This window comes from Adiantum capillus-veneris, chromosome 9 (genome assembly GCF_014529385.1).
Source record: "Adiantum capillus-veneris isolate H3 chromosome 9, ASM1452938v2, whole genome shotgun sequence".
NCBI classification, from domain to species: domain Eukaryota; kingdom Viridiplantae; phylum Streptophyta; class Polypodiopsida; order Polypodiales; family Pteridaceae; genus Adiantum; species Adiantum capillus-veneris.
Window position 1 is genome coordinate 152,999,940 of NC_140939.1, and position 25,519 is coordinate 153,025,458.

The 25,519-nt window shown below is 44.3% G+C and overlaps 1 protein-coding gene across 2 annotated transcripts in view; it reads right to left on the bottom strand.

Moving 5' to 3' along the window:
- Positions 1–868: 868 nt before the first annotated feature.
- The window catches only part of LOC147451411 (serine/threonine-protein kinase 12-like), an 82,271-nt gene continuing 57,620 nt past the window's right edge, over positions 869–25,519 (bottom strand). For both annotated transcript variants that reach the window (XM_086520322.1, XM_086520321.1), the window contains 7 exons: positions 24,062–24,182; positions 23,895–23,974; positions 23,271–23,333; positions 22,843–22,964; positions 2,200–2,285; positions 1,483–1,604; positions 869–1,175 (listed from right to left, as the gene is read on the bottom strand). In XM_086520322.1, the coding sequence (XP_086376448.1) occupies positions 1,043–1,175; positions 1,483–1,604; positions 2,200–2,285; positions 22,843–22,964; positions 23,271–23,333; positions 23,895–23,974; positions 24,062–24,182 (727 nt within the window). In that variant the 3' untranslated portion in view covers positions 869–1,042. The remainder of the gene's footprint in view (positions 1,176–1,482; positions 1,605–2,199; positions 2,286–22,842; positions 22,965–23,270; positions 23,334–23,894; positions 23,975–24,061; positions 24,183–25,519) is intronic.

A 25,519-nucleotide genomic window follows, 5' to 3' on the forward strand; every position in this document is an offset into this window, starting at 1 on the left:
GGCAGAGGAAGTGTCAATGGCCACACACACTACAATCAACAAGGAAGAACTGAAGACAAAGGGAGGGATGCTGGAACTGCATATATACCTCTCCAAGAGGCTGTCCGACCTGCTGGGGAAAGGGTGTTCCCACCTAGGGGCTGCACATGCAGCGAGACAAGTGCGTAACTTCCCACACAGGGCTAAGACAAGTGTGTGACCTCCCACACAGGGCTAAGAAGCAAAGACTGCACCTCACAAAGGTGGCGCACATCCACAGAGAAGCCCTCACTCCCTACGTACAGTCGAGGCACGTGCACCTTCATTAAGGGATTGTAGAAACCCAATACAGAACAGAATGGAAGGGAGAATTCGCTATAATTAACAATGGCTGCGAAGTCCTGAGAATTATTCGCTTGCATGTGCTACAGTTCTGAACGGGAACTCAGCTCTAAGGTTCAAGCACAAGAAGTTTTGGACAAATTCTCACAATATTTCCCACATTGCGACTTACCTCAACATCGTGAGCTTTTGTGAGGGAGGTGCCACATACCTAGGCAGGTACGATTGGGGGCAGGGGACCGCCGGCCCAGTGGGAGGGCCGGGCAAGCGTACCTAGCTAGGTATGCGGTGCCTCTCGAGCATACTCTCATGATGTTATGCATTGTATGAAAAACACTAAGAAAGACTCCCTTTTCCTATATGAGAAAATTTCTAAATCTTCTTGTGACGTGGCGAGTTCCCACTAAAACATCCTTTCACCAATGAGCTTAAAGAACACTCACTGGTGGCAAGCAAGAATAAAGTTATCCAACGCTTTAAAGGTATAAATTTCAACAAATTTGAATCCAGTACAACTTATTTCTCTTGGTGGCAAGCAAGAATAAAGTTATCCTCAACGCTTTAAAGGTATAAATTTCAACAAAATTTGAATCCAGTACAACTTATTTCTCTTGGTGTCATTGCACCAGTTGTGTATTTGTGAGAATATGAAAACCTGTGACTGTGTACAACTTAGCAAGAACCTCTTTCATACAAAGCTGGAGGTCAAAGAGAAAATGCTCTAGTGTGTCCAAAGGGAAGTAATCCTCCAGATACAGCTTCGCTGTTTAGCCTTAATGCTCTCCAACCGATCAATTATGTGTGCAAAAGTTGGGCGGCTTTTCGGATCATCATCCCAGCATTGTTTGATCAACCTGCAGCCACAACAGTAGCACCAAAATAACAATCCTTCTACTAACAATAAAAAACTGGCACCATGGAAATTGACAAAAGAGAGCTATCAGATTCAACTAGACATAACCTACAATGCATAAGTATATGCTCCCCCACACACCCACACGCATAATCAAGAAACATTCTGTGAACTAAGTTTTGTCAAAGAAAAGAGAGAGCCAACTAAAATACACTCTGTAAGGTCCCCTGGAGAGTGATGCAGAGATGCTTTAAAAGGAGGTCTCTTGTTGTCAGCACAAAGAGGCACATAAGATGACAAGATCTTACTCTTTAAGGTCCCCTGGATAGCGGCGCAGAGATGCTTTAAAAGGAGGCCTCTTTTTGTCAGCATAAGCACTTGGCACCTTTTCATTATCCATTTCCTCCATTGGTGCAACTCCTTCGACCATCTGAAACATCAAGCGCGGACGAAATGCATTAATTAAAGCTAATATACAAGGAACAAGAAACGAGGTTCCATGGATAATCAAACAGCGCAATCAAAATGCTGCTGAATATTCCCTCCTACAGAAGAACTCTGCAAATACAACACATTCATTTCCTTGAACAGAACAAACAAGCCAAAACAATATTATATACATATGAGTGAGAATGTGTGCGAGCACACGCCTGGGTGTGCATGCATGTGCGTGTGCGAGTGCACGTGCGTGTGACTGACCGCGCACGCACGTGTGCATGTATCCAAGCACATGCACGCGTGTGTGTGCATAAATATATGCATGCATATGTATCGGAGACCCTCTTTCGCAAGCTACTCTTAAGGCATACAGTACATCCTCCAATATTTGGTGACGACCATACAAAACACTAAAACAAAACTTTGAGCTCATTCCTTGATGAAGCACTTAACATGATACCTTAAGCCAAGATTTGTAAAGAAAACCAGACCCACATTACATACAAGAGAGCAAGCAGCAATAGAAAAAAAAAAGTGATACCCACTTGATACTCTCCTGGTTGCTACCTAAGTCACACTGTGTTTACCTCCTGAACAATTAGTCCAAATGCAAAAACATCAACTTCCTTCCCAATAGCATTATGTTTGAAAACTTCAGGTGCCATATATCGACCTGCAAGATTATCAGTGTCCTCTTTTATGAATAACTACCCACAGATTGAAATCTTCAAGACTATAGCCAGCAAACAAAAAAGAAGGTAGTGAAAAATTCCCATCCAAAACCTCCAACATCATCATGACTTTAAAGCAATACTTCTCTCACCATATGTTATAAGGCCAGGGAAACAACAGTCAGATTATTTAAACCTAACACACTTTATCTGCTAACAGAATTGCAGGACGAAATGAGAATGATCTGTGCATTAACGTTAAGTCTCCTGGGATTGTATTTTCTGTAAGAGCTTCTGTAGTGTTATTATCCACTGGAGCAAAGCACTGCTGAACCCGACATACATGAACAGATAATCGGCACAAACCAGCTTATGCTCTCAAGGCAAGAGAAAAACCAGTTACGAACCTCCAGGGTAATTCTCTCTTAGAAATTTCCTTCCATAGCTGGCCATGCAAATTTACACATAGACATTGTCAACTCTCTCAAAAGGTAAATTGAGGTACATGCCGCTTACCCAGACACTGCTGCTGCTGCTCCTCCCCTACTCCTGCCCTCTCCCCACCAGCCTCCCACCTTCGACCTCCTCGTCAGCTCCTCTAGTCTGCCACTCGCCTCAGCAGTCACCTTCTTCAGCACTTTGCTTACAAAAGCGTCATGCTGTCAAGAGAATTACCCACAAACCTTGGCTCGCTACTGCTACATCCCGTCCGCACTCTCTCCCCACCAGCCTTGCATCTTACTCGCCCCCTCTTCTCAATAACATCCCACCTTCACTGTCCTGACCAACCCCATCCCCTCCTGCCTGCTCTACCCTCTCCTTCGTCTTTAATCCTTGCTGGCCTTCCACCTCATCTTGCCTGTAACCCTATTCTGTCTTTGCTCACGAAAATTTTCTCTGCCATCAAAGAAGTTTAACAGATGTGTGGGCTTACTGCTGCTCCTACTTACTCGTGCTGTCTCCCCACCCAACTTGCAAACCACTTGCACCCTCTCCCCACCAGACTCCCACCTTTGCCCTCTTCATTGAATCGCCACCCCCTTCCTTCTGCACCTCCTCACCAGCCCCAGTCTCCAAATACGCCCTTCCCTCCCCAAATATGCATGTCCCCAGCACCGTTTGCCTCCCACCTCTCCCTATGTCACGAAGTGATGAAGTGTTTGCCCGAGAGCCGAAACCCTAACTGCTGCTGAAAACCCTAATTCTGGAAACCCTAACCCTAACCCTAAAACCTGCAAACCCTAAAACCTCCAAAAACCCTAACCCTAACCCTAATGGCAGCAGGGATGAACCCAGAAAAAGCGCTGACATGATGACCTGGCACCATACGGCAATGCCCGGAAATCACGCGCTGGGAAAAGCAGCTTTTGCTCTACGCAATTGGAGAGAGAGAGAGAGAGAGAGAGAGAGAGAGAGAATACCTTTGCTTTATTTTCTAAAGCTCAAGAGAGCTTGAGAGAGGAAAGAGCCTTTGCTTTTATTTTTAGGCTTTTGATTTGAAGCTTTTCGGGGCTCTGCTTTTTGCATCCCTTGTAAATTAAATATGTGAGTTGGGCTCCCACTCTACAGAGCATCGGGATGCAGAGTCTGAGAGTGAGACCCGATCCACTCTTGTACTTTGAACACTGATTAATACAAAAAGAAATACGGAAAGGGGCGCCAGTCTTTGGGGCCAATATCTCTAGGCACGGAACTCCGCCGGGCCAGTGCAAATCTATTGTGAACTATGAATTGTTTTGAAGTGGTTATTTGGTGCTGTTGTGATTGATTCTTGACTTGGAGTGTCCAAGTCTGTTACAATGGTATCAGAGCACGGCCGTATTCTCTTCTACGGGAAATCCGATCCCAATTTTTTTTCCGCGGCACCTACGTCTTCACGCAAGGATCAGTCGACTCCCTCTGCATACGGAGATGCGGGCAGGGATCACAACGAAGATTCCAGCACAGAGTATGGCTCGCCTCAGCCTACTCAGGCGGAGCAACGAGAGATGAAGCGTCGTCAATTGATCAGCGATGCAACAAAGATGATGCTCAGTTTTGCGAAGGACCCAAAATTGGCAAAATATATGAGCGAGATTTCTTTTCAGAAAGTGAATGAGCAGTGGCAGAAAACCACAACACCACCCTCGAAACCCGCTCTCAAGAAACCTTCTGCTCACAAGACATATTCAGAGAAGGAATTAGAAGAGGTGGTTGATGCACGGATTGCTCAGCTTTTTGACACACTGAACAAAGTTAAAAAGCACGGCAAAAAGCAGAAGAAAGGCACTGACTTCCCGTGTTATTTGGGTCATCAGTCGACATTTGATAAGGCGAAGAAACAGAAGAAGCGTGTTTGATTTGAAGGAGTACCTAGTTCTTCTTCTTCTTCTGACAGTTCTTCTAGCTCTTCGGATTCGAGCGAAGAAGACAGAAAAGGCAAAAAGCGAAGCAAGAAACAACGCTTCGGAAAGGGCAAGAAAAAGGCAAAGAAGTCTAAATCTCGCCCAGTGAGTGACAGTTCTACATGGGACTCGTCTACAGACAGTTCAGACTCTGATGACGGCAACTTTTATGCGAACAAGAGGAATTTTTTAAAAGCCAACCAGAAAGTCCGAGAGTTTAAGGAAGGTGGACAGTCGATCAAATTTGACACTTCTTTAGGATACAAAGATTCTTCGAAGGCTTTGTCTTTGATACAGCAGTTAGACATTGCTTTCGCGAGAGGACGCTACTCAGAGCACTCCAAGATTCGGAGAGCTGCCTCTTACTTTCAGGGGAATGCTCGAACTTGGTGGTCCACGCTTCTTTTAAACAAGACTGCGCCAGTTAAATGGCTGAAATTTAAGAAGCTTTTTATTTCTTCTTGGCTGATGCAAAAGTATGAACGCAATATACGAGCTGCTTGGAACCATCATCGGATGACCAAGAGAGATACATTGGATGCTTACTGTGAGAGATTCTGGAGCTCTTTTCTACTCGCCTCTTCATTCAAAAAGATCTTGTTCAGAGAACAGATTGAGCGGTTTACTTTGGGTCTACCTACAGAGATCTGAGACCACTGCTTGGAACAGAAGTCATCTTCTATTCAAGAGTTGATGAGTCATGCGAAGCGGGGTTTTGCCATTCACTCTGGCAGTCTGACCTACCCCACCGATGATGTCATGACACAACGAGCCGAACAGACTTGAGCGAATGAAAGTAGAAAGAGAAAGAGCAACCCAGAAAAGAAGGATGCGCCACCCAAGCTTACTCCTGAGGAGAGAGCTCGCTTCATCAGGGAGGGGAAGTGCTTTGGATGCAGGGAACATGGACATATCTCCGCAAAGTGCCCTAACAAGGCACCAAACGAACAAGATGAAGAAAGGCCAAAAAGTTCTAAAGCAGCTGAGAGACGTGGCAGAAAAGGCAGATAAAAAGCAGAACTCGTACCACATGGCATGGGACCTAAACCGAATCAAATGAATGAAAGTACAAACTTTGCCGCTTTTGGGGCAAAGTGAAGGATCAGGAAGCTCTTTTGAAGGAGCCAAGGCCAACTTCTTTTTACTTTGGAATTGGCGGCTCGATTTGGAACTACGCCCGACACGCTGAGACCACAGGCAAAGGTAGTTCGACTGGCACCCGGACGGGATGTTGCCATTACACTGAGCATTGGCAAACTTCGTTTGCAATAGCAGGGGTGTTCAGGGCACGCAAGTGATGTTCTACTCGAAATCCCTTGGTTCCACAAGAACTACGCCGTGGTTGACTACCAGGCCGAGAAAGCGACTTTGACAAATGAAGGGCTCAGAGATTGTACTTAATGAACTTCAGTTTCTTTACTCATTCTTTTGGGAGAGAACTGAACGATGGATAAAGTCGAATATGTTTTGACCTGAATAGAAGAACGCCAAGATTTTTCTCTACACTCATGCCGATTGCTTTTTAGAGGGCCTGAGGATCATACCGTTGATCTGATACCTGGAAGCACACCACCGAACCGGCCACCTTACCGTGTGAGCCGAGCACAGAATGAAGAGATTATGAACCAAGTGAAAGACCTCTTGGAAAAGGGTCTTGTCCAGCCTAGTACTTCAACATATTGCTCTCCAGTGTTGTTGGTTTTGAAGAAATACGGATCTTGGAAAATGTGCATCAATTATAGAGCTCTCAATAAAATCGCCATCAATAACAGATTTCCAATTCCTAGGATCGATGATATACTCGACAGAATACGAGGATCCTCGTGCTTAAGCAGGATTGATTTGAAGAGTGGATATCATTAGATCAGAATCGCGTCGGGAGACGTCTACAAGACAACTTTTCGGATGACTTTTGGGTTATTTGAGTTTTTGGTGAGGCCTTTTGGCGTAACCAATGCTCTTGCGACATTTAACCGGATGATGGACAGGATTTTTCGAGAGTACGGGCTATTTGTTGGCACTTTCTTTGACGATATCATTGTTTTCTCCAAGAATGAGGCAGAACACAGAGATCATCTGCTTCAGGTCTTTCAGGCATTACGAGATCACAAGTTAGTGATTAATGCAAAGAAAAGTGAATTTTTCCTACCAGAGATACACTTTTTGGGACACATTGTCTCAACAGCAGGAGTGCAAATGGATCCGGCCAAGATAGAGACTATCCGTGATTGGCCCGATTTGAAGAATGTCCATGAAGTTAGAAGCTTCTTAGGACTGTGTACATACTACAAGCGGTTCATTCGAAAGTTTGCAGAGGTTGCTTCCCCTTTGCATATCTTGACACAGAAAGGAGTCCCTTTCTCGTGGGGACCCACAAAGGTGACTGCCTTTTAGACACTGAAAGCGAAATTGACTACGGGACCAGTCATTTGAAGTATATTGTGATGTTTGTGGTCTTAATGCAAGAAGTCCATATCATTGCTTACGAGAGTTGATTGTTCTCAAGGCTGGAGATGACAGCACGGATTTATGAGAAAGAGCTTTTGGCGGTTATCCATGGTCTTACTCAATGGCGGCATTACCTACTCGGAGCGGATTTTACTGTCTTTACAGACCATCAGAGTTTGCGCTACTGCTTGTCACAGAAGCAGCTTTTGGAAAAAACAGATGCGGTGGACGAACGTCTTGTCACACTTTCACTTCCAGATTGTCCATGTGCAGGGACAGAAGAATGTGGTGGCAGATGCTTTGTCTCAGAAGCCGTTGGTTCTGGCTATTTCCGCGTTATATCATAAAAGCTTCGAGGATATGGTGGACCAGTATGCCACAGATACAGATTTTGCAGATGTTTTCACAAGGATACGGGATGGGGAGACAGTAGCAGGATATTCCATTCAGGATGGCTACTTGATGAGAAAAACCATGTTGTGCGTTACACAGTCGTTGAGGGAAAAAGGTTATGACTGAATGCCATTGTCTACCTTTTACGGGTCACCGTGGCATTGCCACCACCATGAAAGGGGTAGAGAGATACTTCTTTTGGGTGGCCGAGACTCAAAAAGGATGTGGAAGAGTTTGTGTGCACTTGTTTAGTATGCCAGGAGGTCAAGTTTGACAGGCATAAAGCACAGGGATTGTTACAACCTTGGCCCATACCCACCCGCCCCTCGAAAAGTATTGCAATGGATTTCATTTTTTATCTCCCGAGAACACAGAGTGGTCACGATGGTATCTGGATTGTTATTGACAGATTTAGCAAACAGGCTCATTTCATTCCAGTGAAGAAAACAGTTAAGCCGGATCACTTAGCAAGACTGTTTGTGGCCCAAATTTTCAAATTACATGGCATGCCTAAGACGATTGTCTCTGACAGGGACCCCAGATTTACGAGTTTGTTTTGGAAGGCAATTTGAGAGAACATTGGCAGGTGGTTGCAGTTCTCGTCATCATTCCACCCGCAGACTAACGGGCAACCTAAGATTGCAATTCAATGGTTCTAGATTTATTAAAGTCTTATATCTCGGATCAAAAGACTCAATGGGAAAAGTATCTACCTTTGGTGGAATTTGCCTACAATAACACGATACACTCTTCGACAGGGAAGGCGCCATTTGAGATTGTTGAAGGTGCTGCGAAGGTTCCACCCTTCCTAAGCACGAAAGATAAGATTTTTGAAGCGGATGAATATACGCGAGACTTAGATACGGCTTTTGCCAAGGTTCGCGAGACTTTGCAGAAATCTCAAGAACGACAGAAAAAGGCAGCGGATCACCATCGTCGCGACTTGAAATTGAAGGAGGATGATTGGGTGCTCTTACGTTTTGAGAAGGCACGCCTAAGAAAGGAAAAGGGAAAGGAGAGGCTTTTTCCAAAGCTTAGTATGCGATACTACGGACCTTTCCAGATATCTGAAAAGATAAATGATGACTCCTTCCGACTGAAACTGCCTGATACTTGGAGGATTCACAATGCATTTCATGTGAGTCTCTTGAAACCTTTCAAAGGTGATGTGCTTGATGATGGGGAGCCTGATGAGCAACCCAAAGTGGAAGAAAACGAGGAGGTCCTTGTTCCTGAAAAGATTTTGGCACATAAGGATACGAAGAATAAAGGTAAAGTCCGAAGGCGGTTCTTTGTTAAGTTCAAGAACTATCCTGCATTGGATGCGAAGTGGATGGAGGAGGAGGACCTAGCAGATACTCCTCAGATTGTGAAACTTTACCTCGAGGCTTTTTGTTTAGCATAGTCCACTCCAAATGGAACCCAGAATTCAGCTTGGCCGGAGATCTGGTGCAGTGGGATGCACAAGAGGGGAGTTACTCCGCTCCTTTGTCAACAGATGCCTCGATTTTGATACTAAAGTCACTGATGTCTCTTTGAGCTTCAGGCATACTGAGAGCTGACAGTATTCTGCTGGATGACTTTATGAAATGGAATTCCTGATTATGATACTGATTTGTTCTTCACTTCTTTTTAAGTGCAGGAACTGATAGACGAAATGACTGCAGCATTTTGGTCTGATTGATCTCGAATAGACATGGCTGCAATAGGGGTTAGTCAATCGGACATTGATGAGGTCCCGGTTGGATCTAGATGCGATTGCTAGCTACATTGCCGATAAATCATAGTCTAACATCCGAATGAATGTTGAATGTCATGTGATGTCCTGTGATGTCTAGTGATGTTCTATGATGTCATGTGATGTCCTGTGATGTCTAGTGATGTTCTATGATGTCGTGTGATGTGACTGTCGATTGGTACATGTGCTAGATGTGTGTTCCTAATATGTAGGTACTAACAGTCAGTGTCCGCTAAGACGGTTTATGGTCTCTGTCTGTTTTGCACGCGTAATCGAGGGCGATTACAATGCTTTCAAGAGGGGGGTATGTCACAAAGTGATGACGTGTCTGCCCGAGAGCCGAAACCCTAACTACTGCTGAAAACCCTAATTTTGGAAACCCTAACCCTAACCCTAAAACCTGCAAACCCTAAAATCTGTCAGAAACCCTAACCCTAAAACCTACCAAAAACCTTAACCCTAACCCTAATGGCAGCAAGGATGAACCCGGAAAAAGCGCGGACATGATGATGTGGCACCGTACGGCAATGCCCGGAAATCACGCGCTGGGAAAAGCAGCTTTTGCTCTACACAATTGGAGAGAGAGAGAGAGAGAGAGAGAGAGAGAGAGAGAGAGAGAGAGAGAGAGAGAGAGAGAGAGAGAGAGATACCTTTGCTTTATTTTCTAAAGCTCAAGAGAGCTTGAGAGAGGAAAGAGCCTTTGCTTTTATTTTTAGGCTTTTGAGTTGAAGCTTTTCGGGGCTCTGCTTTTGGCATCCCTTGTAAATTAAATATGTGAGTTGGGCTCCCACTCTGCAAAGCATCTGGACGCAGAGTCTGAGAGTGAGACCCGATCCACTCTTGTACTTTGAACACTGATTAATACAAAAAGAAATACGGAAAGGGGCGCCAGTCTTTGGGGCCAATATCTCTAGGCACGGAAATCCGCCGGGCCAGTGCAAATCTATTGTGAACTATGAATTGTTTTGAAGTGGTTATTTGGTGCTGTTGTGATTGATTCTTGACTTGGAGTGTCCAAGTCTGTTACACCCATTTGTCACCCTATTCATAAATCTGCTCACTAAGAGTTTTGTCAGAGCTAGGCAATGCTTATTGTGGCACAGACTACAAGGATTGAATGTATTCTCATTAGAGGCTACTCAAGGTGTTTCACATGCCACCTCCCGATATAAGAAGATGTACTCCTCACGAAATGCCCCATAAGAGTTACCTTCCAAGACCACCTACCGCAAAGAAAACTGCAGAATTTTGTTTTAAAACCTCAAACACTTTTACTGATGTTCAAAAACCATGCTGGAACACTTTTACTAATGTTCAAGAACCATGCTGATTTGTTTCAAACCTGGAGCACTTCTCAATGTCCACAAATTATGTGTAATAATTGGAATTCTTTGGAATTCTGTATGTACCTATAGAATACGTCAAATATGGTATTTTCTATGAGCCTCGTACTAGTTCATACTACTACTTCATACTTGTAGGCTTGATATTAAACTACCTCGATACCTGCCAAGATTCCGCGCTGCTTACCACTTGGGAGATTGTTGTCATATCCTCATAAAATGAAGACGGGAGAAGGTGGACTCAAACTCATCACCATCATACACATAACCTTCTGATGGTATCACGTAACCAACCAAGCAGCTATTCGAGGTGCTCCAAGACGGCAATTCATGCATTAAAAAAATCTTGCAAGCGGTCCTCCTTCTGCTCTACCCACAACACTGAAATGCGCGTCCCATGCCATGCTCGTCTCCCTACGGGTCTATCCGCCGCCTTGCTCGCACACCCACCTGTTTGACTGCCGCATTGCCATTTGGGTGCTCGTCACGCATTTCCAGGCTGCTATGCCACTTGCGACCAGTATTTTCTGAGATTCGGCTTATTAGCCTTTTTCCAAAATGGGTACGACATACTAGGATTAACAATCTACCCACAAACAAAGAAACGGCCTCAGGATGCCATTTAGAGATCTCTGAAGTTTGGGAAGCGGTGAAGCTTGCACAAAAGCATGAATACCATCACAAATAAGATAACAGTTTTTCTCTGTAAATTCTTAATTACACTCGGATGTACAAGTAAAAAAATCGTGCCTCCACTTTCCCGATGGTCCCGAGATTTAAAAAACAAAGGATTAACTCTCACTCCCTGAGGAGATAGCCACCAGTATATACAGATACCACCGCCTTTCAGCTTCCACAAGTCTACTCGTTGTTGGGGTGTGTGACACATCTCCACAACCAACTAGTGAGAACCCCCTCTACTTTGGAAGCCTACACATTTGACTTCATTGCTTATGCCATCAGATACTCTCTTCCAACTCTATAAAAGAAGCCTAAGCTACACACTTTGTATCCTCTCATTAACACTTTGTACCTACCATTTGCATCTAGCTTATCATTAATCCAATCATGTTTTGCTACTTGTATTAGTGTCAATCTCTCTCTAATCTCTTGTTATTGATACACTTGTCACGTGCGCACTTCACTTGCACCACATGGAAATGCTTCTGCCATAGTCTAGCATGAGTCTTAGCCTAGGACTGAGCCGGGCACATTGTGAGCCTCTAGCAGGGCATGCATGTCCAGCCCAATCACAGTTGCATACCCTCTCTTGCACAGTATAGCATTCTCAGCATGTAGGCGTTTGACCGCGTGAACCCATTCTTATGAGGACACTTAATTTATTGAGGGACCTTTGGGGGGTAAAAATAAAGTGAATCGTGGAAGACTAATGCAGCCTGCTCGACCCAGCCTGCCCCTCCTATATAGGCAGCCCATCGAGCGCAAGGAGGAGCAGAAGAGGCAGCACCAGTAGAGCACTTGTAGACCTAGCGTTTGCAGGCTAGAGCCCCAGCGATTCCAGCCCTCCTCCTCTCAGCGTTTCAGCCAGCAGTCAGTAGCGTTTTCAGCCAAGTTCTCTCAACGTTTTTAGCATCAGCAGACGGCAAGCGTTTGCAGCAGTACATCAGTTTTCAGCCGACATTGCATCAGCCAGTTAGACCAGCGTTTTGTTGCCAGTTAGTCTAGCGTTTGCAGAGCTTAGTCACCCAGCGTTTTTGGCCTCTCCCTCATCAGTGTTTTCAGCCAGCAAGACATCCCGTCGACATCATCACCGTCGTTAACATAGCCACCAACGAAATCGTCGTCGACTCCATCGTCTTCAACACACTACCCGTCGTCTTCGACATAGAACCGTCGTCGACAAAGACCCTTAGTACCTCATCGTCGACTTCATCATCTTCAACATACACCTCGTCGTCGACCTCCCCGTCTTCGACATAGAACCCGCAGTACCCGTCGTCGACATCATCGTCATCGAGTAGACCATCAGCATCTCGTCGTCGACATCATCGTCATCGACATAGAACCTTAGTACCTTAGTACCCCTTCAGAACCTCAGTACCCAGTACCCAGCATCAGTAACATTAGTATCCATTAGCATCAGCATCTCAACACTTGATCATTGTAGTAGCATTTGTGCAAGAATAAAGAAAGTACTTGCTCTGGCAACAGAGCAAGGGGGCCCTTGAGGGTTGGGACTCGACATCCCTTTGTCGTCTCTTTTCTCTCTCTTTCTTTCAGTTCGATTCAATTCTTTCAAGTGAAGTAAAACAACCCTTGTGTTTGTGTGCGCAGTACTAGATCCGAGCAAAATCCTTATTCTCTTCCGCTGCACCTGATATTGGTCTCAAAGCTCTGTGTGCTTCAGCTTCACGAACTTGAGGGAAGAACCAAGAAGCATCAAGAACCCAAGTTGAACCAAAGAACCCAAGGAACCTCTCCCAGTTTTTTTTTCCTGAAGAATCTTTGAGTCCCGACCATGGACTTGCCAGATCCACTCTTCATTGCCTTCCCTTCGAAGGAAGATCAACATCGGATACAGGAAAACCCAGATCTTGAGTACCAAGATCTCCTAGCCTTGTATGCGGATATTGAAGGAGTTGGAGACAGGATCCCTAACCTCTTCTGCATTTGCATATAGTGTGCATCCACTTCTGTCGACAAGAAACCCTTGGATTTTTCTCCGAGCACCCTTACCTTTCAACTTCACCCGCAATGTTTTCACGACAGGACTATTCGGGAGGTAGTGCTTGCTTGCAGGCAGAGTCAACACAAAGGTTGGTATTCTGCGACAGTAGTAAGGCTACCTAGTAACTCGTATGGTCGGTGTTTACATCGCAGCAGTACCTACATCCGTAGTATCCACCCGTTGGGAGGAATTTTCATTGGTGATGCATCCACAACATCAAAAGCATTCATCAATCAGCATCACAAGTACAAATAGAATTTCGGCAGTTGTGCCTCACGTTTAACAGGGGGGATGTCACGTGCGCACTTCACTTGCGCCATGTGAACATGCTTCTGCCATAGTCTAGCATGAGTCTTAGCCTAGGACTAAGCTTGGCACTTTGTGAGCCTCCAGCAGGACGTGCATGCCCAGGCCGGTCACAGTTGCATACCCTCTCTTGCACAGTATAGCATTTTCAGCATGTAGGCGTTTGACCGCGTGAACCCATTCTTATTAGGACACTTAATTTATTGAGTGACCTTTGGGGGGTGAAAATAAAGCGACTATTGAAAGACTAATTCAGCCTGCTCGACCCAACCTACGCCTCCTAAATAGGCAGCCCATCGAGCGCAAGAAGGAGCACAAGAGGCAGCACCAGCAGAGCACTTGCTGACCTAGCGTTTGCAGGCTAGAGCCCTAGCGATTCCAGCCCTCCTCCTCTCAGCGTTTTCAGCCAGCAGTCAGTAGCGTTTTCAGCCAAGTTCTCAAAGTTTTTAGCATCAGCAGACAGCAAGCGTTTGCAGCAATACATCAGTTTTCAGCCGGCATTACATCAGCCAGTTAGACCAGCGTTTTGCTTCCAGTTAGTCCAACGTTTGCAGAGCTCAGTCACCCAGGGTTTTTGGCCTCTCCCTCATCAGCGTTATCAGCCAGCAAGACATCCCCGTCGACGTCATCACCGTCATCGACATAGCCACCAACAGAACCGTCGTCGACTCCATCATTTTCAGCACAGTACCCGTCGTAGTCGACTTCACCGTCTTCGACACAAACCGTCGTCGACAAAGACCCTTAGTACCTCATCGTCTTCGACATAGACCTCGTCATCGACCTCCCTGTCTTCGACATAGAACCCATTATCATCATCGACATAGACCATCAGCACCTCGTCGTCGACATCATCGTCACCGACATAGAACCTCTGTACCTTAGTACTTCTTCAAAACCTTAGTGCCCAGTACTCAGCATCAGTAGCATCAGTATCCATTAGCATCAGCATCTCAGCACTTAAGTCAATGTAGTAGCATTTGTGCAAGAATAAAGAAAGTACTTACTCTCCCAACAGAGCAAGGGGCCCTTGAGGGTTGGGACTCAACATTTCTATGTCGTCTCTTTTTTCTCTCTTGTGTCGCTCTTTCTTTCAATTTGATTCAATTCTTTCGAGTGAAGTAAAACAACCCTTGTGTTTGTGTTCGCAGTACTAGATCCGACCAAAATCCTTATTCTCTTCCGCTGCACTTGACATTGGTATCAGAGCTCTGTGTGTGCTTCAGCTTCGCGAACTCGAGGGAAGAACCTAAAGAAGAACCTAGAAGAACCAAGAAGCTTCAAGAACCCAAGTTGAACCAACGAACCCAAGGAACCTCTCCCAGTTTTTTTTTTCCTGAAGAATCTTTGAGTCCCGACCATGGACTTACCGGATCCCGTCTTCATTGCCTTGCCTTCGAAGGAAGATCGACATCGGATACACGAAAACCCATATCTTGAGTACCAAGATCTCCTTGCCTTGTATGTGGATATTGAAGGAGTTGGAGACAAGATCCCTAACCTCTTCTGCATTTGCATTCGCATGTAGCGTGCATCCACTTCGGTCAACAAGAAACCCTTGGATTTTTCTCCGAGCACCCTTACCTTTCAGCTTCACCCACAATGGTTTCACGACAAGACTATTCGGGTGGTAGTGCTTGCTTGCAGACAGAGTCACCATGAAGGTTGGTATTCTGCGACAGTAGTAAGGCTACCTAGTAACTCGTATGGTTGGTAATCACCTCTCTAAAATAGAGCATGTGTGTATGTGTGTGAAGGCTTGCTATACCGAGCATATATTTATCTTTTTTGAACAAGGCCCACATGCACTTGGCTAATGTTTCTTTTGAAAGGGGAAGGGAATTTGACTCACCTTAAGGATACCAATATCGCCGCGTTACCGATGTAGTACCCAAACGGTGAGTCAATACTTACCACAAGGACATCATATTCCATGTCTAACCAAGGTAACGTCCCCATGGTAAGCACTATTCCGTAGAACAAGTTACACACATACCCACATTGTGTGGTAAGGTACATTATTATTCTCGTACAATATGACAAAAGGCACACTACCACACAATGCACACACAGCACAAACACTCGAGTCGTGTGATTAGGTACTCTGCTACTGCTACGCATTGCCATGCAAAGCACGCTCCCACACAACCCCCTCACTCCCTCTCTCCTCTCAACATACCTACAGAGGAGGTCTTCTCTCTCTCTCTCTCTCTCTCTCTCTCTCTCTCTCTCTCTCTCTCTCTCTCTCTCTCTCTCTCTCTCTCTCTCAGAGGACCCCATCTGGTGTCGTCTCTTCTCTCTCTCTCTCTCTCTCTCTCTCTCTCTCTCTCTCTCTCTCTCTCTCTCTCTAGCACTCTCTTGCACACTCTCATTCACAATTTGTATTCCACTCGTGTTTTGGTCATTGCACATTCTTTCATTAAGTCAAGGAAGGCTCTCCCTTCCCGTCAGTAAAAGGAACCTTGAGAACCATTGATCACTCATCCTAAGCCATACACCATCATTCACTTCCACTGCACATTACATTGGTATCAGAGCTCTTTGGCAGTGTTCGGAATCATCACTCAAGGAAAGAACCACAAGAAATTTTTTTGCTTATTGTGATCGCACGTAACCCAAGACCACTTCGGTGTGTCGATCCCTAATCTATGTTTTTGAAGAGTGGTAGGTAACCCAAGAAAAAGGGCTTGTCCAACCTCCCCTCGTTCCTCTTTTCCACTCATTGAGAGCCGACCTTGCACTTAGCGGCAGGCCAATCGACGTGAGGTGGAAAAAAGCAACCTTGGTGTGAGCGCAAGGGGGCCAAGGGATACACCCGCAGGAAGGAGTTGAGCTTGGGTAAGAGAAAATCCTTCTTAAACACAGATTGCAAGCAAGAACCTCCAGAACTCAAGAACCTCAAGACCTCAAGAACCCAAGAATCCCAAATACCCAAGAACTCGATGTAACAAACTTGGACACTCCAAGTTTAGATTCTACCACGACACAGCACAAATTCACTTCAAAACAGTTTACAAAAGACGACACAGCCCGACGTAGTTTTGTGCCAAGAGGTATTGGCCCCAAAGACTAGCAACCCCTTTCGATATTTCTTTTTATATTAATATGTGTGCAAAGTAGAAGAGAGCCCTCAGGTACTCACTCTCAAACTCTGCGTCCAGATGCTCTGAGTGATGAGTCCCTAAGGACTTATTTATTCTTACAAGGGATGCCCAAAAGCACAGCCCCAAAATATTTTACTCAAAAGCTTCTCAAACTCAAAAGCATTTGTAGCCAAAAGCTACAACATTAATTGCGGAGATCCGTACGTACTCCACATCAGCAGACCAATGCGTTTTGCGGGAATTCTGCCATGTCAGCAGTCATCAAAAAATTGCCGATGTCTGCACACCTGGCCACGTCAGCCTGTCGGCGCATTTCACGGGAGTCTGCCAACAATGTGTGTCCAGGGCCTGCCACGTCACCAGTTTGTGACACTCAGTGCATGGTCGTCACCCCAAGCGGAATGGATACTTTGCGTGAAGGTGATGAGAGTGGAGTTGGAGAAGACGAAGTTTCTACACCAAGAGGATTGTTCCCCGATCCTCCCCCATCCCCATCTACGCCACGGATTGCACCAATTCCTATGGAGGCTTTGGTCAAGTCAATGATGGAGATGATGCTACAACAAGAGGTGCAACACGCCTTCATGGAAGAAAGAAGGGCAGATATGGAGCGTAAGCCTGAGCAAGCACGCCTAGCGGCCAAAGAAAGACGGGCAGCTATGACATGCAGGAGTTGATCCTACACGTACTCTCCTCGAAGACCGAGCCACTCAAGGAGGTTGGCGAGTCATCAAGTAGCCCAGGTAGAGGCGAAGATTCCAACAATCTAGTCACTAAGAAGTTGACGTTTAGTAAGTACGATGGTAAGATGGATGCTTTTTTGATTCATTCTTGGTTGTATCAATTTAATGCTTACTTTGCGATTGTCAAGAAAACAAGTAACAGTAAAGTTTTGATTGATGCCATGTACCTAGCGAGTGATGCCATTAATTGGTATCAAGCTTGGCAAGAGTCACAGATGGTTGAGCATCTTGAGCATGCCGAGGAAGGCACACCCCTCCCTTTCAATTGGGTCGACTGCCAAGACAAGCTCAAGGCTCGATTAATGCCACCACAGTACCCTGATCAGTTAAAAGAAGATTGGCGTGGTCTTAAGCAAAATGGATCCCCTGTTATGTCTTTTTCTAACCATATTTTGCAGATTGGCGTTCAATTATGTACGTCAGCCGATGAGAATCGCAAGGAGGCTTTCCTCTTTGAGTTAGACGAGTACATCAAGTTCGATGTCCAAGTTTTCAGCCCTAAGGACTATAATGACGCCGTCAGAACCTTAGCACAAGAAATGAAGCACAACAAAGGCAAGCCGAAGGAGAACAAGTTGAGTACTTGGCAAGACCAACCAAATAGTAAGCACGGTAAGACCATTGGTAAGAATGACCGTAATTCTTCTTATCAATCTTCTTCGACACCTAGAGCACAGACCTCTCGCAATGAATCTAAAGAAAAGGCTAAACCTTAGGAAACCCGTAAGTTGAGGCCTAATGAAAAATATGCTCAAGGAATTTTAGGAGGTTGGTTAACTTTTAAAGAACAAGCAGAATATGCACGAGACAAACGATGTTTTAAGTGTCACACTAAAGGTGACATGAAACAAGATTGTCCTAAGGAAGACCCTAAAGAACCCATAGAATCCACATCATCCATGAATGCACTCAGTGAGAATACTAATGTGTCTAAAGTTTCTCATGATCATGTAGATGTGTCTCTCATGTTGTGTTATGGTCATTGTCAATAGTACACGCATTGTGATCTTGTTTGATTCGGGTAGTATGCATAATGTGATTAGCGACTCTCTCGTGAAAAGCGCCGTTTAGAAGCTCTCCCAATAGATCCCATCGTGATCTCTGGATTTGCTCCTGGCATGCACTCTTTGTTCACGCATGAATGTTCTGATGTGACAGTGTGAGTTCAAAATGTCGATTTCCATCGTCGTTTTGTGGTTTCTCCTCTCAAAGGATATGATTTGATTTTTGGCATCAAGTGGTTTAAAGGTTATAATCCATGCATTGATTGGAAAGAAAACACTCTCTCACAGTTGTAAAAGCACCTCCTCGAAAGAGGTTAAGACACGTAGTATAACTGTTTCTCTCAGTACACAGTCCCACAGTCTAGAAAAGCATGAATCATTGCATGAAAAGAACTCTCTTGCTATCATGTCTTCTCCGAAGCACGACACGCATTTCTTGCATGATAGGGATGTGATTGTTCATAAGGAGCCTTTTGGTGGTTTGGATGATGATGTTTCTAGAAAAGCTAACCTCATTGCAGATACAATCCGTCTTGCAGGTCCGAGCTTGGCTCTCAAGTCGAGGTCCAAGAAACCCGCTCAGGAAGTATTGTGAGTTTGCATGATTAATCAGTACGCATTGTTCGAGTTTCCCATTCGTGACGGTCTCTTATATTTTCGTCACCGTATTTCTGTGTTTCCTTTTCACAAGCATTATGTATGGCACGATGCACATGATTCACTCACAGATGAGCACGGATATATGCAGATCAATCTCGAAAAGGAAGAAATTTGGCTTTCAAGGGATTCACAATGTCTCACAATTGTCCGTTTGCTCAGTCGCTTTTGCATGTTCATTCCTTAGCATGACACAGTCCCAGAAAAAGCACGAGCACAATTGTCCTTCAAGCATTAGCAATTCCGTTGTGATTTGCCACAGCTAATAGGTTTAGGTAAGAAAGTCAAGTTTCAATCTCACTTCTCGCGTGTGTTTGGTGAATGGTTTGGCACTCCGTCACTTTGTTCATCTGGTAATTTTCCAACCACTCTACATGGAACGGATATGTTTATGGTTTGTGTTTGAAGTGGTTTCAGGAATTTTCCTCATCGGAGATTCTTGAAGAAGGTGGACCGACGACCATAGACGAAGTTGGAGCATTGGAGCCGCAGCAGTTCATTCTGTGTCATTTTCGGCGCGGCCCAAAGAAGCAAGCGTTGCAGACTTTTTAGCAAATCTAAGAAAGTAGAAGTAGCCTCTTTTTCTGACCATCACTTTGTGGATGAAATGAGGAGGAAACTTGATCATAGTACCCATGTTTTCAAACACGCCTCTCCAAAACAGGCTCGTCCTACGAGGATCACAATCACTGACAATAGATTGTGGTATACCATGGTACTTAAACACATTGTACATAAACAATCGTGCCATCTGGTCAGATTTTATCTTCGTGCCAGGGATAAAATGGGCTTGTTTGTTAAACCTACAAATAATGGTCCATATTCCATCATTCCCTATTGGCGTTCTTGGAAGATCAAGATAAAATCCATAGCTATACTTTCCCATGGTTTATCTGGAATAGGTAGTGGTTGTAACAACCCTAGTGCCTTTTGCCTGTCAAACTTGACCTTTGAGCAAATCATGCATGCTCGCACAAAGGCATCCACATTTCTCCTCAAAGTAAGCCAATAAAAAAATGTCTCAACCGCTTTCATTGTTGTATCTATACCACAATGCCATGCATACGATGGAACATGGCTTTCTACCATACTTATGTCGCAATGGCCTAGTGACACATAGTCTGCCATGCATCATCATAAAACCATCCCTGAGGAGATAGTGCTCATGGTGTTGCCTATCTTGCAACTGTTCAAAGATCCTTGAGAAATCTTCATCAAACAGCATACTATTCCTTCATGTCATCAAGATCATGATGATAAGGAATTGACACAACTGAAATTTGTGGCTTTCTTGACAATGCATCAGCCACAACATTCTTCTTGACTTCCACATGCACGATCTGGAAGTGGAACATAGAGAGAATGTTTTTCCATTGCATATGCTTTTCGGATAACTTTGACTATATCAAAAAGTGTCACAAAGTCTGACGATTTGTCTGAAGTTTGAACAACAAAATCGGCACCTAGCAGGTAGTGTTTCCAACTAGAGCATTCGTCAGACCAGATGGCATCACTTGAAACTCATGTAAACCAAATGTCATTCTAAACGCAATCTTGTGCACATCCTGTAATTTGATACGAATCTTATGGTATCCACTCTTCTATCCGATTAAAAATTGCAACACCCTCTAAACAGTCAAGAATATCATACTCCTTGGAATAGAAAACCTGTTCTTGATGTTATTCTTATTCAACGCACACTAATCAATACACATGCGCCAAGAGCCATCCTTCTTTTGCAATAGAAGCATTGGGGAGGAAAAGGGTGAAGAACTAGGTTGAATCAGCCCTTTCTCTAGTAGCTCCTCTAATTGGCGGGACGCTTTAGGAGTCGCTTTCGCAAAGGGCTTCTTTGCTGAATTTTTCTTTGACTAGCCCCCTTTTACGTTGCCCTGGAATCCACTCTCTTCTCCCTTCAACAAAGCATGACCAGTGTTGGCAACTTCCATAAGCTGAGTTAGGGTGGCCACTTTGTTCTTTGATCAATAGTTTCTAAGCGCAAGAGCCTTCTGTACAGGAACCAGATTAGCTAGTTGCTAATCCTCCACATGTACGCACAGTTTCATCGGAAAAGATTGCGAAAACAGAGAGTTTTCTCGCGTTAAAAGTCATCCAATTCAAAGGGGAACTGTCCCATTGTGTGCGGAAGCTCCTAAGACTCACGTCGTGGTTATGCGCATGGAAACGAACAATACATGCCACAAACAGTCTTTGGGGATATGCAAGGCATAATGCCAAACCCCATGTATGATAATATCGGTTTATAGCCAAGGTTTTAGTGCAATCAAGGCCAATTTGTGGTGCTAGAGGCCGCTTTTGGTATGGCTGGTTTTTCGAATCAGTAGGCAAATATGGCACCATGAAGTCAAGATCCTAATGGCCAAGGAGCGCAGATGATCCCTACCATTGTACCCATGTTGCAGACACTTCCCTATGATAATTTGGGAGTGTCATGAAAGCCAAAACCATACAAAGTAGGCGGGGCAGTTGTGAAGTTTGATACCTTCAGTGGATTTGAGGACAAAACGAAGGCTCTCACTTTCTTGCAACAGTTTGATATTGCCTATGTAGGGGGCAATTTTACACAGGCCTCCAAGGTCAGGAAAGCTACCACTTTCTTGAAAGGTAATGCGCGTTCATGGTGGACGACATTGTTGATGCATAGACAGGCACCCACCACATGGGTTTACTCCAAGACAATGTTTGCATGTGCGTGGCTGTCAAATGAATTTGAAGCCGATGTCACGACCGATTGGCACCAACTCAATGCAGCTACTTGCAAAAGCTTAGAGGAGTACAATCGGAAGTTTTGTAAAGCGTTGCTTTCAGTAACTTCCTATAGGTTCGTGCCATTGACAATGCAGATTGAGAAGTATTGTTGTGAGCTGCCTTTACATGGTCATTTGAGAAGACCTACTAGTGGGGCATTATAATGTGCAAAAGGGGGAGAGAGATGCACGAGAGCAAATCATTGCCCTACATGAGACAAGGGACAAGGCAAGCTTTCCATTTAAGTTGTCATCACCTGCTTCCACTACTCACACACACACACATACACACACGCACACACACACTGTAGTTCACAATAGCTCAAAAATCAGCCCCTCTCAATTTTGGGCGCCCCCAGCTGGGATGAGATACTTTGGAATGTGTGTTGACGTGCAACCTACCATGTGTCCGGTTTTCCCTTTTTGAGTTAATTTCCTAGGATCCACCGACTTATAAAGTGTAGCGTGGGGCCTAAATGACTTTAACTAAGCCTAGCCACCCTTTTACTACTCAGATTCTAGTGCCGATTGGCCCAACCAACTCGTGGCGAGTGGCCTTCAATGCTGCGAGTGAAACTCTCGGCCAGCGACCGTTTCACACGGGCCATACAATGTCCAACCATTTGTGACTTCAACAAGAGGGTCCCAATAATTATAAAAAGTCAAGGGAAAGAAACCAACAACTAAGGTTAGTGGTTGTCACAGCCTCGCAACAACGGTACACTCTCATTCCGCCATAATCACAATCCTCTTACTAGTTTCAATATCGAGAAAATTCACAAAGATACACAGAATAATTCTTCATCTTTATCTATAAGCCTGTTCCGTAATCTATCCAGACTTGATGATAAGATACAAGACAGAAGGAAAGAAGTTGTCTAGATAGCGCTACAATAAAATTGCTACAAACATATTTCACATGTGCCAAAGCCATGACAAAAATAAAAATACTAATTGAGTCAGTGTTTGAGATACTACTCACAAGAGCTGCCTTTCAGTGGAGGGGGGCCATCCTCAGAAACCACTTGAGCTGCAAACTTCAGCATCTTGCTAAGGCCAAGGTCTGCAACCTTTAAATGCCCCGAATTGTCTCGCAAAATATTTCTGGTATCTTACTGAACATGTAAAGAACTTGAACAGACTTTACAAAAAATTACATAGCTCTACTGTTTGAATGCTTTGCATGCACAATTAAGGAGGAAGTACAAAGCAACTGTGTCATTGTATTTGACTAGCTCAGCAATCACATGCTTCATGGTACTATTCAAAATTCCCCATGTTTTACAGGTGGAAATTACAGTCCTCCAAAATAAGATGCAGTTAGAGTGGGATGAGGTAAGCCACACAACACAAACACCTTTTGTGCGGAAAGAACCCAAGCAGATTAAACACGAGGTCTGTTGTCCTTACTTGGGCTTCAAGTCCCTATGAACGATTGCCTCTGGTTTATGTTCATGCATGAAATTTAAGCCCCTGCACACAAAATAGATACAAACAAGTCACACCACGAGAAGAACTGCTCCAAAGTCAAAGAGAGAGACACAGAAGTCCTAGGCTTCAGCCCAAAGATTAGAAAATGTCCACAACTTTGAAGCGGACAAAGAGGGAAACAATTTTGCGGGTTATGCTTGCTCTCTAAAAAAGAATATCAGGTTGATGCTGTAAAAATCGGCATTATACACGGCCAAAACACTGTTTTGTGTTCTTCTCTCCACATGGACTAGAAGTTTCAAATTTCACAAGATGACAACATTGTATAGTGCAGAAATGCCCTTATAATTTTCACAATCTTTGCCTTGCTGAAAAGTGGCCAAATTAAGGTAGTATTTCTGTTGTGTTTTACTTTGCATATAATACAAGTCCAATGGAAACATTAGGCTCAACATTAACCAATGTATCTTCAAGAAGAAGACAGTTGTGGAGCTACAGAAACACTCCCAAACTGCACAATAGCATCTCTGGGAGCTGCAGCTGATATATAATGGATCAGCCAAAATACAACTTTTCTCAGAGATGAGCATGAGGACCACATACCTTGCAATATTGAGAGAAAAATCTATTACTTTAGATGGCTTAAGAGCACGATTTTGATTCAAATATTGATATAAGTCCCCCTGATTTATAGAAGAAACAGAATATCACTATAAGATCGCTACTTACAGGCAGTACTGATAATTACCACTTTATAAGTATAGACATACCTGAGGCAAGTATTCAAAGATGATCATCAAAGGAGTACTCTGTGTGACCGCACCAAGAAATTGTACAATGTTTGGATGACGTAGCGTCTGTATGAGGGACAACTCCCATCTAAATGCCAGGCTGAAAACGAAAGACTGCTTAATAGACAATAACAAAAGACCTAGTTTTGTAACCTGAGGACTTCTTATTCTTGAATCTAGTTAAGTGACACACACAAAAAGAGCTACATGAGAAACAGTTAACTAGGTCGATAATAAATATCACACTTAGGTGGTTAACGCCCAGACAGGTGTTTAACAGCTACATAAGAAACAGATAGCTTGACTACCCATTCAATATAGATAGTTACACCTGGGGTCCTTAACAGTTAGACGTGTGTATCAGCAGGTTTGTTTGAGCAAATTTAAAACAATAGCAGCTAACAAAAATTATAAACGATGGCATCACTGGAACCTTGCTTTATACGTTGGCTTTCAGTGCTGAAGCTGCACTCCTTTTGTCTTAAATCATGCACAGCGGTCACTTTTCCGGCAAGTCAATTTCCTAAATCCTAAAGAACTAACCCACTTGCAAACACAAGGCCTTATTTCCCCACTTCACTTGGAGGTGAATCCGTACCAGTGCAGCCCTCCAAAGTCCTGAAATCTGACACACTCAAGCAACAAACACCATCTCTACATCCTGCTGTGGTGTTACTCATATTTTGATGTCGTGCCCTAAATGTTTCCAAGGTGGTGTCTTACACACATTCATACCACCACTACATCTGGATAACCTTCATCTTCAACTTTTATTTCTCTGCTTCTCTCCATGCCCCTAAGCCCTCCTCAATCTCACTTGGTGTCACATTTGAAGGTGCGGTCTGAGGTAACATGATAGAATCCTGAGTCCCTAAGAGGTGTGACTGGTTCAGGGTTAGGGTTTCTACGTAAGGTCATGAACGCATCTGATCATTGCGTTCGTTTGGCCAGTCATACACTCTCTCCCTAGAAAGGTGGCACATGCCAATCTCTTCGTCAAAGCCAAACTCCTCTTTGCCATAGTTGGATTTCTACTCCTTTTTCATGCATTGTACTTGCATTTGTAATCATCTATCTGGCACTAAGAACATCTGAGTGGCCTTAGGGTCTTGGACTAATTTGATTGAGTTTTGTAGATCCCAGCTGAGGGGCCGAACACCTAGCAAAAGAAGAAGAAACAGAAGAATTACCAACTTACAGAACATCAGCCGAGTGGCCCAAAAATCTATTGGGTTAGGACTGAAAATCCTAACCCCCAATAACTTGCAGTACCCAAGCTGATGGGGCCTAAAGACTAAAATAAAGCAACACACTCACACCTTAGGGTCTTGGACTACCTTGGTTGATTTTTGAAGATACGGGCCGAGGGGCCTAAAACCTAGCAAAAGACAAAGAAATAGAAGAATTACCAGCTTACAGAACATCGGCCGAGCCGCC